The sequence below is a fragment of the Rhinoderma darwinii genome, chromosome 2 (assembly GCF_050947455.1).
Source record: "Rhinoderma darwinii isolate aRhiDar2 chromosome 2, aRhiDar2.hap1, whole genome shotgun sequence".
Lineage (NCBI taxonomy): Eukaryota > Metazoa > Chordata > Amphibia > Anura > Rhinodermatidae > Rhinoderma > Rhinoderma darwinii.
In genome coordinates this window covers 415,983,674-415,997,856 of record NC_134688.1, presented here as the reverse complement: position 1 = coordinate 415,997,856, position 14,183 = coordinate 415,983,674, and the positions used below count along the sequence as shown (strand labels likewise).

General features: G+C 43.1%; 1 protein-coding gene and 1 pseudogene across 6 annotated transcripts in view; one reads left to right on the top strand and one right to left on the bottom strand.

Moving 5' to 3' along the window:
* RAP1GAP2 (RAP1 GTPase activating protein 2) overlaps positions 1–14,183 on the bottom strand; it is a 669,125-nt gene that overhangs the window by 93,321 nt on the left and 561,621 nt on the right. For all 6 annotated transcript variants that reach the window (XM_075854239.1, XM_075854235.1, XM_075854234.1 and 3 more), the window contains one exon: positions 1,951–1,995. In XM_075854239.1, coding sequence (XP_075710354.1) covers positions 1,951–1,995 — 45 coding nt within the window. The remainder of the gene's footprint in view (positions 1–1,950; positions 1,996–14,183) is intronic.
* Positions 1,026–1,091, top strand: LOC142747571 (U2 spliceosomal RNA; annotated as a pseudogene).

Sequence of the window (14,183 nt, the reverse complement as noted above, 5' to 3'; positions counted from 1 at the left end):
AAACGACGACGCGTAAATGACAGGTTGTCTGCACAGTACGTCGGCAAACCCATTCAAATGAATGGGCAGATGTTTGCCGACGTATTGTAGCCCTATTTTCAGACGTAAAACGAGGCATAATACGCCACGTTTACGTCTGAAAATAGGTCGTGGGAACCCAGCCTAATATGTGTGGGCCATTATGTGTAGAGATATTCATATTTTCCTTTTGACTAACGGTAAACATTTGGTTGCAGCGGTGTTGGCCAAAAAAGCGCCAGAGACACAACGCTAAAAATGGAGCGGAAACAGGCACCTAAACACTATGTTTATAATTAGCTTTAGGCCAGGATCAAACACATATGCGCTGTTCTTTCAGCCAAACACAGAAATTAGCACAAAAGAAAGGAGATGCATTATACATTTTCTATCTTTTGGATCCTCTTCTGGCTTTGGCTCTAAAAAGTGCATGTGTGATCTTTGCCTTAAAAGGTATTCTAGCCACAAATATTTATCACCTATCCGTTGGATAGGTGATGAATGTTAGATCAATGGGGTCCCATTGCAATCAGTTGGATCCCAATGGTCAGACCCCACTGATCTAACATTTTTCAGCATAAAATGACTGTAGTGGCCTATCATTGCAACTAGATGTAATGTCACCATGGGCATTACATGTCTAAATCCACCTCCCTCCCTTCTTTCATTGATTGACGGGGCCAGGATGTGTAATGGGCGAGTTCACACCTGACCCTGCATTTTGGAGCCCTCGATGCTCCAAAATGCTAATTTGCATATACGGAATAAAACTATTTTCTCTGCAAAGGAGGCACCCATGTGAAAAAGGTAATAAACGTTAGATTCAGGTTAGTATACTCTATATTAGCCTTTTGTTTGATAGGTACATTTCTAGTGACAGACTCCCTTTAAATCAAACCCAGAGTATAATGCTGGCATCCAAAAGACCAAGGAAAATGGAAATGAAGGTCCCAACACCAGATTATATCAGAGTTGAATGAGTAACATGGATACCAGTAAGCAGTGTTATCGCTTCTCTGCCTTTTGGCTAAGATCAAGTGTAGTACCTGCTCAAGCTGAGGTTAGGAATCTTCCCTGTCAGTGGAAGATGGCCATTGTAGAGGGATGACAGAACGCTGAGGTGAGGGCAGGGAACCACAACGGTTATCGCTCTGGTGTACGCATTTGGTTTAAAGGTACCATTTGTAGGTGACCAGACAACCGCCAAATCGAGGTCAGGTAGTTTGGAAGCCCGAGTTGCTATGTGCCCCAGGGCTGGTGACCCTGGGGTGCCTTAACTCACTGGGGGTGGGATCCCACTGAGTGAAGGCACATTTGCACGCACTCCCTTTCACACTATATGAGCACACACCTTTTTTCTCCCAGCATTCTGGCTGGGAGATGAGGATTTTTTTTATACCTGGCGGATGTCCAGACTGTATCACAACACACATCCACTTATTTAATTTAGTTTTTCACTCTGTGTTTTGTCATGTTTTGTCACAAGGATTTTCGGGATGCGGTGCCTTTTTGGGACCCTCCTGAGGTCTAGGGGAAAAATGTGTGGCCATCTGGTTACATTTTTCCCCTGCAACCCAGCCTCCCATCTTCGGAGGGTAGGTGCAACCTTGATGCAGGCTCCTAGGTGGACACTGGAGTGGCAGCCCAGGTAGAAGCCTATGAGTGTGTTTGGGTCTCCCCAACTTCGGCGAGGGGGGATCATCGATCCTCGATCCTCTAGGCCTATGGTTTGGAGGGTCGGGGAATGGTTATGCAAGGCCTCTCCCTTCTAAGAGAAGGGCTGCGATAGACCGCATCCTTGTGCACTTTTTGTGTAGCACTCCTGCACTTTTTATGCACTTGGGTGAGAGAAAGCACTGCTCAGGCTTTCAATACAAAATTTAAAAAACCCAGTAAACAGTGTTAGCTCTTTACTCATTATCCACCACCTACCTTATTTTTCTGGCTGCTACTTTTCTGCTCTTCCAATTTGGGGGTCTATATCATGATAAAAAGAGAATTAAAAAAAAAAAAAAGTTACATTTGGAAAGCATAGAATAAACAGAAAACCTCAGATAATCCTAATAGTATACAGCAGGACCATAACGATAGAAGATATAAAGGCTGAAGTCACTCGTGGGCCCTAGTTCCACTGCCTCTCTGCCACATAGAAGAGATCAGTATTATAAATGGCAAATAGTAGGTGGGGGCCCTGGAGCTTTAAGTTACACTTTTGGTATACAGTAGTAATATTGGTCCACAATGTTACCATTGGTTATTTTCTGTAATTACAGTACATTTATATATTAGGAAATTGCAAAAATATAAATTCCCTAATATAATATTTTCCCTGCAGATTCCCTATTAATCCATCTGCAGACTGCAAGCTTCAGTTTACAGCAGACATTAGTCTGTAAATAAAGGGGAAGCTGTGTGAGATGTGAAAGTAGAGTGCAAAGTAGGGAACACATTATTCTACACTTAAGCTGCTGCAGAATATGCGTAAGGGGTTCTTACTGTCCACCCCAATGCTATGAAAAAAGATCAGCCAGGTGTAGGATTAATTTCCTGGCCCACCATTCGGTGCTTTGCCTGTGGTGCAGATGGCGAGATGATGTCATCGTGATGCCTGCATCATTCTGTTGGAGCAGACCTGGTCAGAAGAGACCAAACCTGCATCACTGGAGGACTGCATGAAACGGGGACAGGTGAGTATGTGGTTGTTTTTCTTTTTAGTGGGCACTGTCTGTGAGGTACTATCTACAACGGGCACTGTGTGCTGCACTGTATACAAGGGACTTTGTGTGTGACACCATCTACAGGGGGCATTGCGTGTGGCACTATCTACAGGGGACACTAGAACTTTATATAGGGGGCACTGTTTGTGGCACTTTATACAGGTGGCACTGTGTGGCACCATCTACAGGGGGCACTGTGTGTGGCACTATTCATAGGGACCACAGTGTATGGCACCATCTACATTGGGCAGTGTGTGGCTCTTTATACTGGGGCACTGTGTGTGGCATCTTATACAGGGGGCACTGTGTTGAATTATCTACAGAAAGCGCTGTGTGGCACTGTCTATGGGGGATGGAGGGGCATTGTGTGTGGCCCTTTCTACAGGGAACACTGTGTGACTCCATCTACAGGAAGCACTATGTTGCACTCTCTATGGGGAGGACTGTGTGGAATTATATTTATGTACTGGGGTTGGTTCTGGCACTATATATATATATATGTACTGAGCTTGGTTCTGGTGCTGTATTTATGCACCAAGCCTGGTTCTGGGGATGTATTTATGTACTGAGCTTGGTTCTGGTGCTGTATTTATGTACTGGGCTTGGTTTTGGTGTTGTATTTATGTACTGATTGTAACGCCGGCGGTGGGCCCCGCATCTGACAGCGGTCTCCGCTGCCAGCTCTTGTACCTTGCTTGGCGGCCACTGCCTCCACGAGGCAGTCAATGTCATCTGCAGCTTGCGGCCGCCGGATTCCTAGTGCGCGCGGACTTCGGTCGCCTCTTAAAGGGCCAGTGCTCGCGAAATTCAAAAGTTACCCAACCACCCTTGCTGCTTCCCAGGACTACTTATGGCACCTTCACCATCTCCCAAGTGCCTGAGCAACATTGTATTAACCAAGTATTAGCCTGCAAAGATTCTGTATCCTGTATCCGGAGTCCTGTGTCCGTGACCAATCCTGTATCCTGTGTCCGTCACCAGTCCTGTACCCAGTATCCTGTGTCTATGACCAGTCCTGTATCCTGTATAATGAGTCCTGTGTCCGAGACCAATCCTGTATCCGGAGTCCTGTGTCCATGACCAGTCGGTATCCTGTACCCTGTATCCTGTGGCTGCTTCCAGTAATACGGCACCAGCCTGCTTCTAGTAATCCGCCACCAGTCCGCTTCCAGTAACCCGGCACCAGCCCGCTTCCAGTAATCCGGTACAAGTCTGCTTCCAGTAATCTGGCACCAACCTGCTTCCAGTAATACGGTATGAGCTTGTATCCGCTACCTGCAATCTGACTGTGTGCGGCTGCCACCAAGGTACCATCTACCAGTGACCGTATTACACCTGTCTGGCAAGCAACAATTTTGTTGCGGCGGTGTGGCCCAGTGAATCCACAACCCATTGGGAGTTACACTGAGCTTTGTTCTGGTGTTGTATTTATGTACTGAGCTTGGTTCTGGTGCTGTATCTTTGTAGTGAGCTTGGTTCTTGTGCTGTATTTATGTGCTGAGCTTGGTGCTTGTCCTGTATTTATGTATTGAAATTTGTTCTGGTGCTGTATTTAGGTGCTGAGCTTGGTTCTGGTGCTGTATGTATGTACTGAGCTTGGTTCTGGTGTTGTATATACGTATTTAGCTTGGTTCTGCTGCTGTATTTATGTACTGAGCCTGGTTCTGGGGATGTATTTATGTACTGGTCTTAGTTCTGGCACTAGATATATATATATGTATTGCGCTTTGTTCTGGTGCTGTATATATGTACTGAGCTTTGTTCTGGTGCTGCATTTATGTACAGAGCTTTGTTCTGGTGCTGTATTTATGTACTGGGCTTGGTTCTGGTGCTGTATTTATGTACTGATTGTAATGCCGGCGGTGGGCCCCACAACTGACAGCGGTCTCCGCTGCCAGCTCTCGTACCACGAGGCAGTCGATGTCATCTGCGGCTTGTGGCCGCTGGATTCCTAGTGCGCGCGCACTCCGGTCCCCACTTAAAGGGCAAGTGTTCGCGAAATTCAAAAGTTACCCAACCACCTTTACTGCTTCCCAGGACTACTTAGTGCCTGAACAACATTGTACTAACCCAGTGTTAGCCTGCAAAGGTTCCATATCCTGTATCCGGAGTCCTGTATCCTGTGTCCGTGAGCAGTCCTGTATCCTGTATAATGAGTCCTGTGTCCGTGTCCAGTCGGCATCCTGTACCCTGCATCCTGTGGCTGCTTCCAGTAACCCGGCACCAGCCCACTTCCAGTAACCCGGCACCAGCCTGCTTACAGTAATCTGGCACCAACCTGCTTCCAGTAATCCGGTACCAGCTTGTATCCGCTACCTGCAATCTGACTGTGTCAAGCTGCCACCACGGTACCATTGACCAGTGACTGTATTACACCTGTCTGGCCAGCAACAACTTTGTTTTGGCAGAGTAGCCTAGTGGATCCACAACCCCATTGGACGTTACTCTTGGTTCTCGTGTTGCATTTATATACTGAACTTGGTTCTGGTGCTGTATTTATGTGCTGAGCTGGGTTCTGGAGCTGTATATATGTACTGAGCTTGGTTCTTGTGCTGTATTTATGTACTGAGCTTGGTATTTGTCCTGTATGTATGTACTGAGCTTGGTTCTGGTACTTGGTATGTGCTAAGCTTGGTGTTTGTCCTGTATGTATGTACTGAACTTTGTTCTGGTGCTGTATTTCCGTACTGAGCTTCGCTCTGGTGCTGTATGTATGTACTGAGCTTGGTTTTGGTACTTTACTTATGTGCTGAGATTGGTTCTTGTCATGTATTTATGTACTGAGCTTTGTTCTGGTGCTGTATTTATGTACTGAGCTTAGTTCTAGTAATGTATTTATGTACTGCACTTGGTTCTGGTGTTGTATTTATGTACGGAGTTTGGTTCTTGTTTTGTATTTATCTACTGAGCTTTGTTCTGGTGTTGTTTTTATGCACTTAGCTTGGTTCTGTTACTGTATATATGTACTGAACTTTGTTTTAGTGTTGCATTCATGTTGTTACCTTGGTTCTGGTGCTGAATTTAGGACTGTTCTGACATCACAATGTTGTGCAAATATAACACACAGCTATGCTAATGCCAGTTTCCATTAACGTGTGTGTATTTATATATATATATATATATATACATACATACATACATACATACATATATATATTTATGTATATATATATATATATATATATATTTTAGTCATTGCCTCTAATGTGGTGAAATATATCCGATAATAAACAGTGTGCCACATACAGCACTGCTCTTCAGGTCAGGTAAGTATGATAATTAATGCCCACTTTTGAACTGGGAACAAGCAGAGAAATCCACTTTTGAAGCCTTTGAACTAGGTGCATGCAGAGACACACACTTATGAAGCTTTGAACAGGGATCCATTCAAATAACCATCTTGAAAGTATACTTCAAACATGTCTGAAGAATGCTTCAGAAGCAAATGCTCTTGAATACTTCTGAGCCAAGATGGATATCAGAACATAGAGAAAGCAACAATGTATTTGTATCTTGTGTCTACATCCTGAACTAGGTTTTCTTTCTTTTTATAGATAAGCGGTAGGCAGCACATTCAGTGCTCATTGTAACGTCTATGGCCGCGGATCGTCGTCCTGACTTACCCTCTGACGGCCGCGGCCATGGACGAGTGAGTTCCCGGCGGCATCACCCTCCTGAGAAATGCCGGCACTCACTTCCTGGTCCAGACATTGTTTCCCACAGGGCGCACACTGCCGCGCGTGCACGGCCTTAAAGGGCCAGTGCGCGCACAGTTGCAGAATATCTGCAATTAGCCCAGAATGCTGCTGGACTATAAAAGGGGCTCTGCGCTCTTGATCCATGCCTGAGTGTTGTTGTGTTACCTAAGTTTGTCATTGCAAATGGTCTCCTAGTGTTTTCCAGTTCCCAGTGTTACCCATTCCTGCTGCCTGTATCCTGTATCCTGTGCTTCCTTGCCTCTGTGCCATCAAGAGTTGGAGTCGTGTTGTGTCCTCCGCTGCATCTATTGTGTCGCTCCCCGCCAGGTGTCTGTCTACTGTCGGAGCCTCATCTTAGCCTGAATCCACCGCTACTGTCTACATTGCCTCAGGTACCCTTTCTGGACTATAGACATTGCATTGTACCTGTTTGGCCAGCTGCTATCCCGCTACGCAGTATGGCCCAGTGGGTCCACACCACGCGTCGTGACACTCATTGATACATTACAGATACTGTATTCACTCTATAAAGCTAAAACATCTGTGTCAGGCCAGCAATCAAAATATAGAAACTGGTTTTATTTAACCCCTTCCCGACATTTGCCGTACATGTACGTCATGGAAAGTACTGACTTCCCGCATCTTGCCGTACATGTACGTCAAACGTTTGGCACCGGCTCAGAAGCTGAGCCGGTCCCATCATCACCGGATCTCAGCTGTATCTTACAGCTGACATCCGACTGTAACGGCGGGGACCGAAATTAGCTTCGATCCCCGCCATTAACCCCTTAAGTGCAGCGCTCAAACGCGATCGCTGCACTTAAGGTGTTTGCAGCTCATCGGAACCCCAGTAATGAAATTGCCGGGGTTCCGGTGGCTGCAATGGCAACCGGAGGCCTAATACTGGCCTCCCGGTCTGCCTAGCACCGAAGCCGGTCAAGATCCGCCCGGCGGCGGAGCCTGATCGGCTTCCGTAGCTGCCGGCAAGATGGCGCCGGGTCAGGAGCTGATCCGGCGTCATCAGCGGTGGAAGTCAGCTGTACTGTACAGCTGACATCCACCTGTAACGGCAGGAACCGGAGCTAGCTCCGATCCCTGCCATTAACCCCTTCGATGCAGCAATCGAAAGCGATTGCTGCATCGTAGCGGTTACAAGCAGATCGCCAGCCCTGACAGGCAATCGGGACTGGCGACTGCTGTTATGGCAACAGGAGACACAATGGTCTCCTGCTCTGCCATTACGGAAGCCGATTTAGGCCCCGCCGGGAGGCGAAGCCTAAACGGCTTGCTGTCAGTGAATGACTGACAGATCTAATACATTGCACTACATAGGTAGTGCAATGTATTAGAAAAAAAAAAATCTGACCGTTGGACCTTCAAGTCCCCTAGTGGGACTTGAGAAAAAGTGTAAAAAAAGTATAAAAAAGTGTAAAAAAAAGTGCAAAAAATAAAAGTTTGAAAACAATAAAAGTTTCAAGTAATCAAATAACACACAATCCCCCTTTTACTCTTATCAAGTCCTTTATTATTGAAAAATAATAATAAACCATATGTATTTGGTATCGCCACGACCGTAACGACCGGAGGTATCAAAATATTATATTATTTATTGCACGCGGTGAACAGCGTAAAAAAAACCCGTAAAAAACGTTACCAGAGTTTCTGTTTTTTAGTCACTTTGCCCTACAAATATTACAATAAAAAGTGATCAAAAAGTCGCACGTATCCAAAAATGGTACCTATAAAAACTATAGCTCGTCCCGCAACAAACCAGCCCTCATACCGCTACGTCTATGAAAAATAAAATTAGTTATGGCTCCAATAAGTCAGGAAATAAAAAAATATGCAGTTGTGCCCGAGGAGAACATTTCTTCTGTTTCAAGAGGCGATTTATCAAGGACCTAAAATTAGGGAACCAGGAAGGGAGGGCCCAATCATATCCGATGGAAGCGACGGTGCCCGTATTATACCAGGATAATACTTTCCCAGCAAAATTCCCCAAACTACAAAGGCGCGGAGTGTGGACCAAAAGGGGGATAAGAAATGACACCATTTATCAGTGCGACACCGGCCTGTGCAGAAAGGATTGCTTCACAGCGTAACACACATCTATGGATTATTTTTATTTTTTTATACCACCTGACTATGCCCCTTATATACTCCGCCCCGCTTACATGTACCCCCACATTATAAAACACCAGCAATACTCAAACAAATATAGTACCAAGCAAAATCCGCTCTCCAAAAGCCAAATGGTGCTCCCTCGGCCCTGAACCCTACAGCGTGCCCAAACAGCAGTTTCCTTCAACATATATGGCACCGTCATACCCGTGAGAACCCTTTTAACAATTTTTGTGGTGTGTGTCTCCAGCGTCATAAGCTGGGCATGACATATTTGCCACTGAATGGCATATCTAGGGAAAAATATAAATTTTTAATTTGCACCATCCGCAGCGCATTCATTTATGGAAAAGACCTGTGGGGTGAAAATGCTCACTACACCCCTTAATAAATGCCTTGAGGGGTGCAGTTCCATAATGGGGTCACTTATCAGGGGTTTATTTTTATTATTTCACATCTGAGCCTCTGCAGTTGTGAACCAATACTTTGTAAATCGCCAAATTAGGCCTCCACTCCGCATGGTACTCTTCACTTCTGAGCCCTGTCATATGTCCAGACAAAAGATTAGGGCCACATGTAGGGTGTTTCTAAAACCGGGAAACACCGCATAATAATTAGAGAGCTGTCTTGTTATGGTGGCACAAGCCGGGCACCACATATTGGCATATCTATGGAAAAAAATCCCATTTTCACTCTGCAACATTGAGCGCACACTAATTTCTACAAAACACCTGCAGGGTTAAAATGCTTACTACACCCCTTGGTAAATGCATTGAGGGGTGTAGTTTACAAAATGGGGTCACTTCTGGGGGGTTTCCACTGTTTTGGGCCCACAGGTGCCCAGAAACCAATCCAGCAACATCTGCACTCCAAATGGCGGTCCTTCCCTTCTGAGCCCTGCCGTTTGCCCAAACAGCAGTTTATGACCACATATGGGGTATTACCGTACTCGGGAGAAATAGCTTTACAAATGTTGGGTTCTTTTTTTCCTTTATTTGTTGAGAAAATGAAAAAATTTGCGCTAAAGCTACGTCTTATTGAAGAAAAAGGACTGTTTTTATTTTCACTGCCTAATTCTAATAAATTCTATGAAACATCTGTGGGGTCAAAATGCTCACTACACCCCTAGATGCATTCTTCAAGAGGTGTAGTTTCCTAAATGGAGTCCCTTTTTGGGCGTTTTCATTGTTTTGTCCCCTCAGGGGCTTTGCAAATGTGACCTGGCCTCCGCAAATCATTCCTGCTAAATGTGATCTCAAAAAGTCAAATAGTGCTCTTTCCCTTCTAAGCCCTGCCGTGTGTCCAAACAGCCGTTTATTACCACATGTGGGGTATTGTTTTACTCGGGAGAAATTGCTTTACAAATTTTGTGGTGCTTTTTCTCCTTTAGTCCTTCTGGAAATGAGAAAAAATTAGCTAAACCTACATTTTCTTTGAAAAAATGTAGATTATTATTTTCAGGGCCTACTTCCAATAATTTCTGCAAAAAAACTGTGGTGTCAAATCGCTCACTATACCCCTAGATAATTTCCTCAATGGGTGTTGTTTCCAAAATGGGGTCACTTGTGGGGGGTTTCCACTGTTTTGTCCCCTCAGGGGCTTTGTAAATGTAACATGGCCTCCGCAAACCATTCCTGCTAAATTTGAGTTCCAAAAGCCAAATGGCGCTCTTTCCCTTCTCAGCCTCGCCGTGTGTCCAAACAGCCGTTTATTACCACATGTGGGGTACTGTTTTACTCGGGAGAAATTTCTTTACAAATTTTATGGTGATTTTTCTCCTTTAGTCCTTGTGGAAATGAAAAAAAATTAGCTAAACCTACATTTTATTTGAAAAAATGTAGATTTTCATTTTCACAGCCTACTTGCAAAAATTTCTGCAAAAAACCTGTGGGGTCAAAATGCTCACTATACCCCTAGATAATTTCCTCAAGGGGTATAGTTTCCAAAATGGGGTCACTTGTTTGGGGTTTTCACTGTTTTGTCCCCTCAGGGGCTTTGTAAATGTGACATGGCCTCCGCAAACCATTCCTGCTAAATGTGAACTCCAAAAGCCAAATGGCGCTCTTTCCCTTCTCAGCCACGCCGTGTCTCCAAACAACCGTTTATTACCACATGTGAGGTATTGTTTTACTCGGGAGAAATTGCTTTACAAATTTTGCAGTGCTTTTTCTCCTTTAGTCCTTGTGGAAATGAGAAAAAAAATCGCTAAACCTACATTTTCTTTGAAGAAATGTTGATTTTAATTTTCACGGCCTACTTCCAATAATTTCTGTAAAAAACCTGTGCGGTGAAAATGCTCACTACACCCCTAGATAATTTCCTTGAGGTGTCTAGTTTCCCAGATGGGGTCACTTTTGGGGGATTTTGACTGTTTTGGCACCGCAAGAGCCCTTCAAACCTGACATGGTGCCTAAAATATATTCTAACAAAAATAAGGCCCCAAAATCCACTAGGTGCTCCTTTGCTTCTGAGGCCGGTGTTTCAGTCCAGTAGCACGCTACGGCCACATGTGGGATATTTCCTAAAACTGCAAAAACTGGGCAACAAATATTGAGTTGCATTTCTCTGGTAAAACCTTCTGTGTTATAAAAAAAATTGTATTAAAAATGTATTTCTGCAGAAAAATATGAAATTTGTAAATTTCACCTCTACTTTGCTTTAATTCCTGTGAAATGTTTAAAGGGTTAAGACATTTTCTAAATGCTGTTTTGAATACTTTGAGGGGTGAAGTTTTTAAAATGGGGTGACTTTTTTGGGGTTTCTAATATATAAGGCCCTCAAAACCACTTCACAACTGAACTGGCCCCTGTAAAAATAGCCTTTTGAAATTTTCTTGAAAATGTGAGAAATTGCTGCTAATGTTCTAAGCCTTGTGAGGTCATAGAAAAATAAAAGGATGTTCAAAAAACGATGCCAATCTAAAGTAGACATATGGGGGATGTTAATTAGCAACAATTTTGTGTATTATAACTGCCTGTCTTACAAGCAGATACATTTAAATTGAGAAAAATGCTAATTTTTGCAATTTTTCGCTAAATTTTGGTGTTTTTCACAATTAAATACTGAACATATCGAGCAAATTTTGCCAGTAACATAAAGTCCAATGTGTCACGAGAAAACAATCTCAGAATCGCTTGGATAGGTGAAAGCATTCCGGAGTTATTACCACATAAAGTGACACATGTCAGATTTGAAAAATGAGGCTCTGTCAGGAAGGTCAAAAGTGGCTAAAGAGGGAAGGGGTTAAAACCCCATGTAGCACTATAGAATCACTTGTTATTGTAAAATGACAAGTTTCAATCACACAACTTGAAGCCCCTGCACCGCTTCCCACCACCTTGTTGCCAATGTTTTCCCGTGTTGCTGTATACAATTTATGAAATGGTAAAAATGGCATTAAATTGATCAAAACGGTGCCCATAGTATGATAGATTTGACGCAACATGGTAAACATGTTAGTCACATTTAATTTCCTCATGTCACCTGATAGCTAACGAATATTTAAACCAATATTTTGCAGGGAAAAAAGTCTGTAATAAGTTTTGTAAATTTCAGGGCTCTTCTTACACTGTTCAAAACTGTTGAGATGGAGGAAAAAAGTCTCGGAAACACATAATAAATATGGGGCACCTACATTTTTTTGCACAATTTGTGATAGTATTCTAGTTAGCAAATTTCCCCCATTGTATGCAAAGTTAAATGGTTCTTTAATTCAGAGCTCATTCTGTCCAGCATAGTTTTATTATGGAATTAACATGAGATATCAATGTTCATCAACAAGAACTGATTTTCTCTTATAAAAGAGAGAACTCTCTGGACCCCTAGTCACAGAGATCCGGGTATGGTGGTACCCACTGCTCCCCATTATGACCACCCTGCTGGCAGGCCTGTGTCCGAATTCTTAACAGATTATGTCTTTTTTTTTTTTTATAAATTAAAAGCGCACTGCCCTCAATATTTGTTTTTACAAGTGATGTATACCATAGGAATCTGTATGTTATGCATCTTGTATGGTCTACATAATAAACACTAGCATACTCAATAGTGGACTTTCTATATCTCCAAAAATACATAAAATTGTGACATCCCATAAGCACATATTAAACTTTAACACCAACCAAGTTAAACTTTCGACTTAAGTTCCCAATACACTGAACAGTTATTAATAGCGTAATAAACAATGTTTACCATATCATTGTTTACCTCACCATAAACATTAGTATACATACAGGTTAAAGTTGAGCAAGAGAAATAGATATTAATAATATGAATAAAGGAATTCAGTTTTGGGCTCCGAATTATAAAGAGGAAATAGAAAGATGGCGAGGGATCAAAGGCAGACGACTAGATTTTTAAAAGGGTTGGGAAGTGTCCCTTACAATGAAAGGCTAGAAAAAATGGGTTTGTTCAGCTTCTAAAAAAAAGACGTCTTAGAGGTGATCTTATTAACAAGTATTCAAAGTCGATACAAAGAACTGGCACATAATCTGTTCTTTCCAAGGACTTTATAAAGGACCAGGGGACATTCATTGCATGTGGAAGAAAGATGTTTAAGGCATCAATATAGGAAAGGGTTCTTTACAGTTAGAGTAGTCAAACTATGTAATGCCCTACCCAAAGAGGTAGTGATGGCAGATACGATGTCAGCATTTAAAAAAAGGCTAGAAGATTATTTACTGACAAATGGCATTGAGGGTTACAATTAATAAGGCAATGAATGATGTGTAATTGAGTGACAAAACATTAACTTAAAGGGGTTGTCCGAGATACCAAAATTTTTTCAAAAACTGTGTCATACATTACCCCTTATACAGACAACCTAAATAAAGCATTATTTTAAAAAAAAATTCTACTTAGCCCATTTCTGCTTTGAATTTAGCACAGTCTGTTTACATGCAGTTCAGGTCTGGTTTGTTGATCTTTCCTTGTGATGAAACTTTTTTCCCGTGCACGGTCATTGCAGGCTGCAATGAGCGTGCACGTAGCTTCCAAGAGTTCATGTGAGCTGTCCTTGCTCCTCCCCGCTGACCTCCTTCACTGGACTTGTCTCCTTAATGACATTCTTGAAGGATGGTGAGCAAATGTTCTCCCCCCATTATGTTTTTCACATTTATGTTTTCTTTCTCTTTTCAGGTCTATAAACCTCTTCGTGTCTACCCTAACCCTCGTCCACCCTCATCCTCGTCCACCCTCCTCTATCTCATGTCTCTCTCCACTAAGGCCATGTTCACACAGAGTTTTTTTTGCAGGAGGAATATCTTCCTCAAAATTCAGTCTTGAAATTTGCGGCAGATTTACCTCTCCCTGCACGTTGATTTTTGCGTCGTTTTTCCCGACGTTTTTTGTGCGCGGTTTGCGGCTTTGTTTGCGTTTTTGTTTGCAGCTTTGTTCGGGCCATTTTTAGCTTAGTTTATCTTGCCGTTTTTTGCTTGTTTGTTTGCGTCTTTTTTTGCGATGTTTTTCGCTGTGTTTTCCGGTGCATTTATTGTAGCCTTTTTCGCGTCGTTTATCGTTTCTTTTTTTGCGCCGTTGTTTGCGGCTATTTTTGCTGCATTTTTCGTTGCGTCTTTCGTGGCGTTTTCCCTGTTGTTTTTCACGGCGTTCTTTGCCTCTTTGTTTGCGGCTTTTT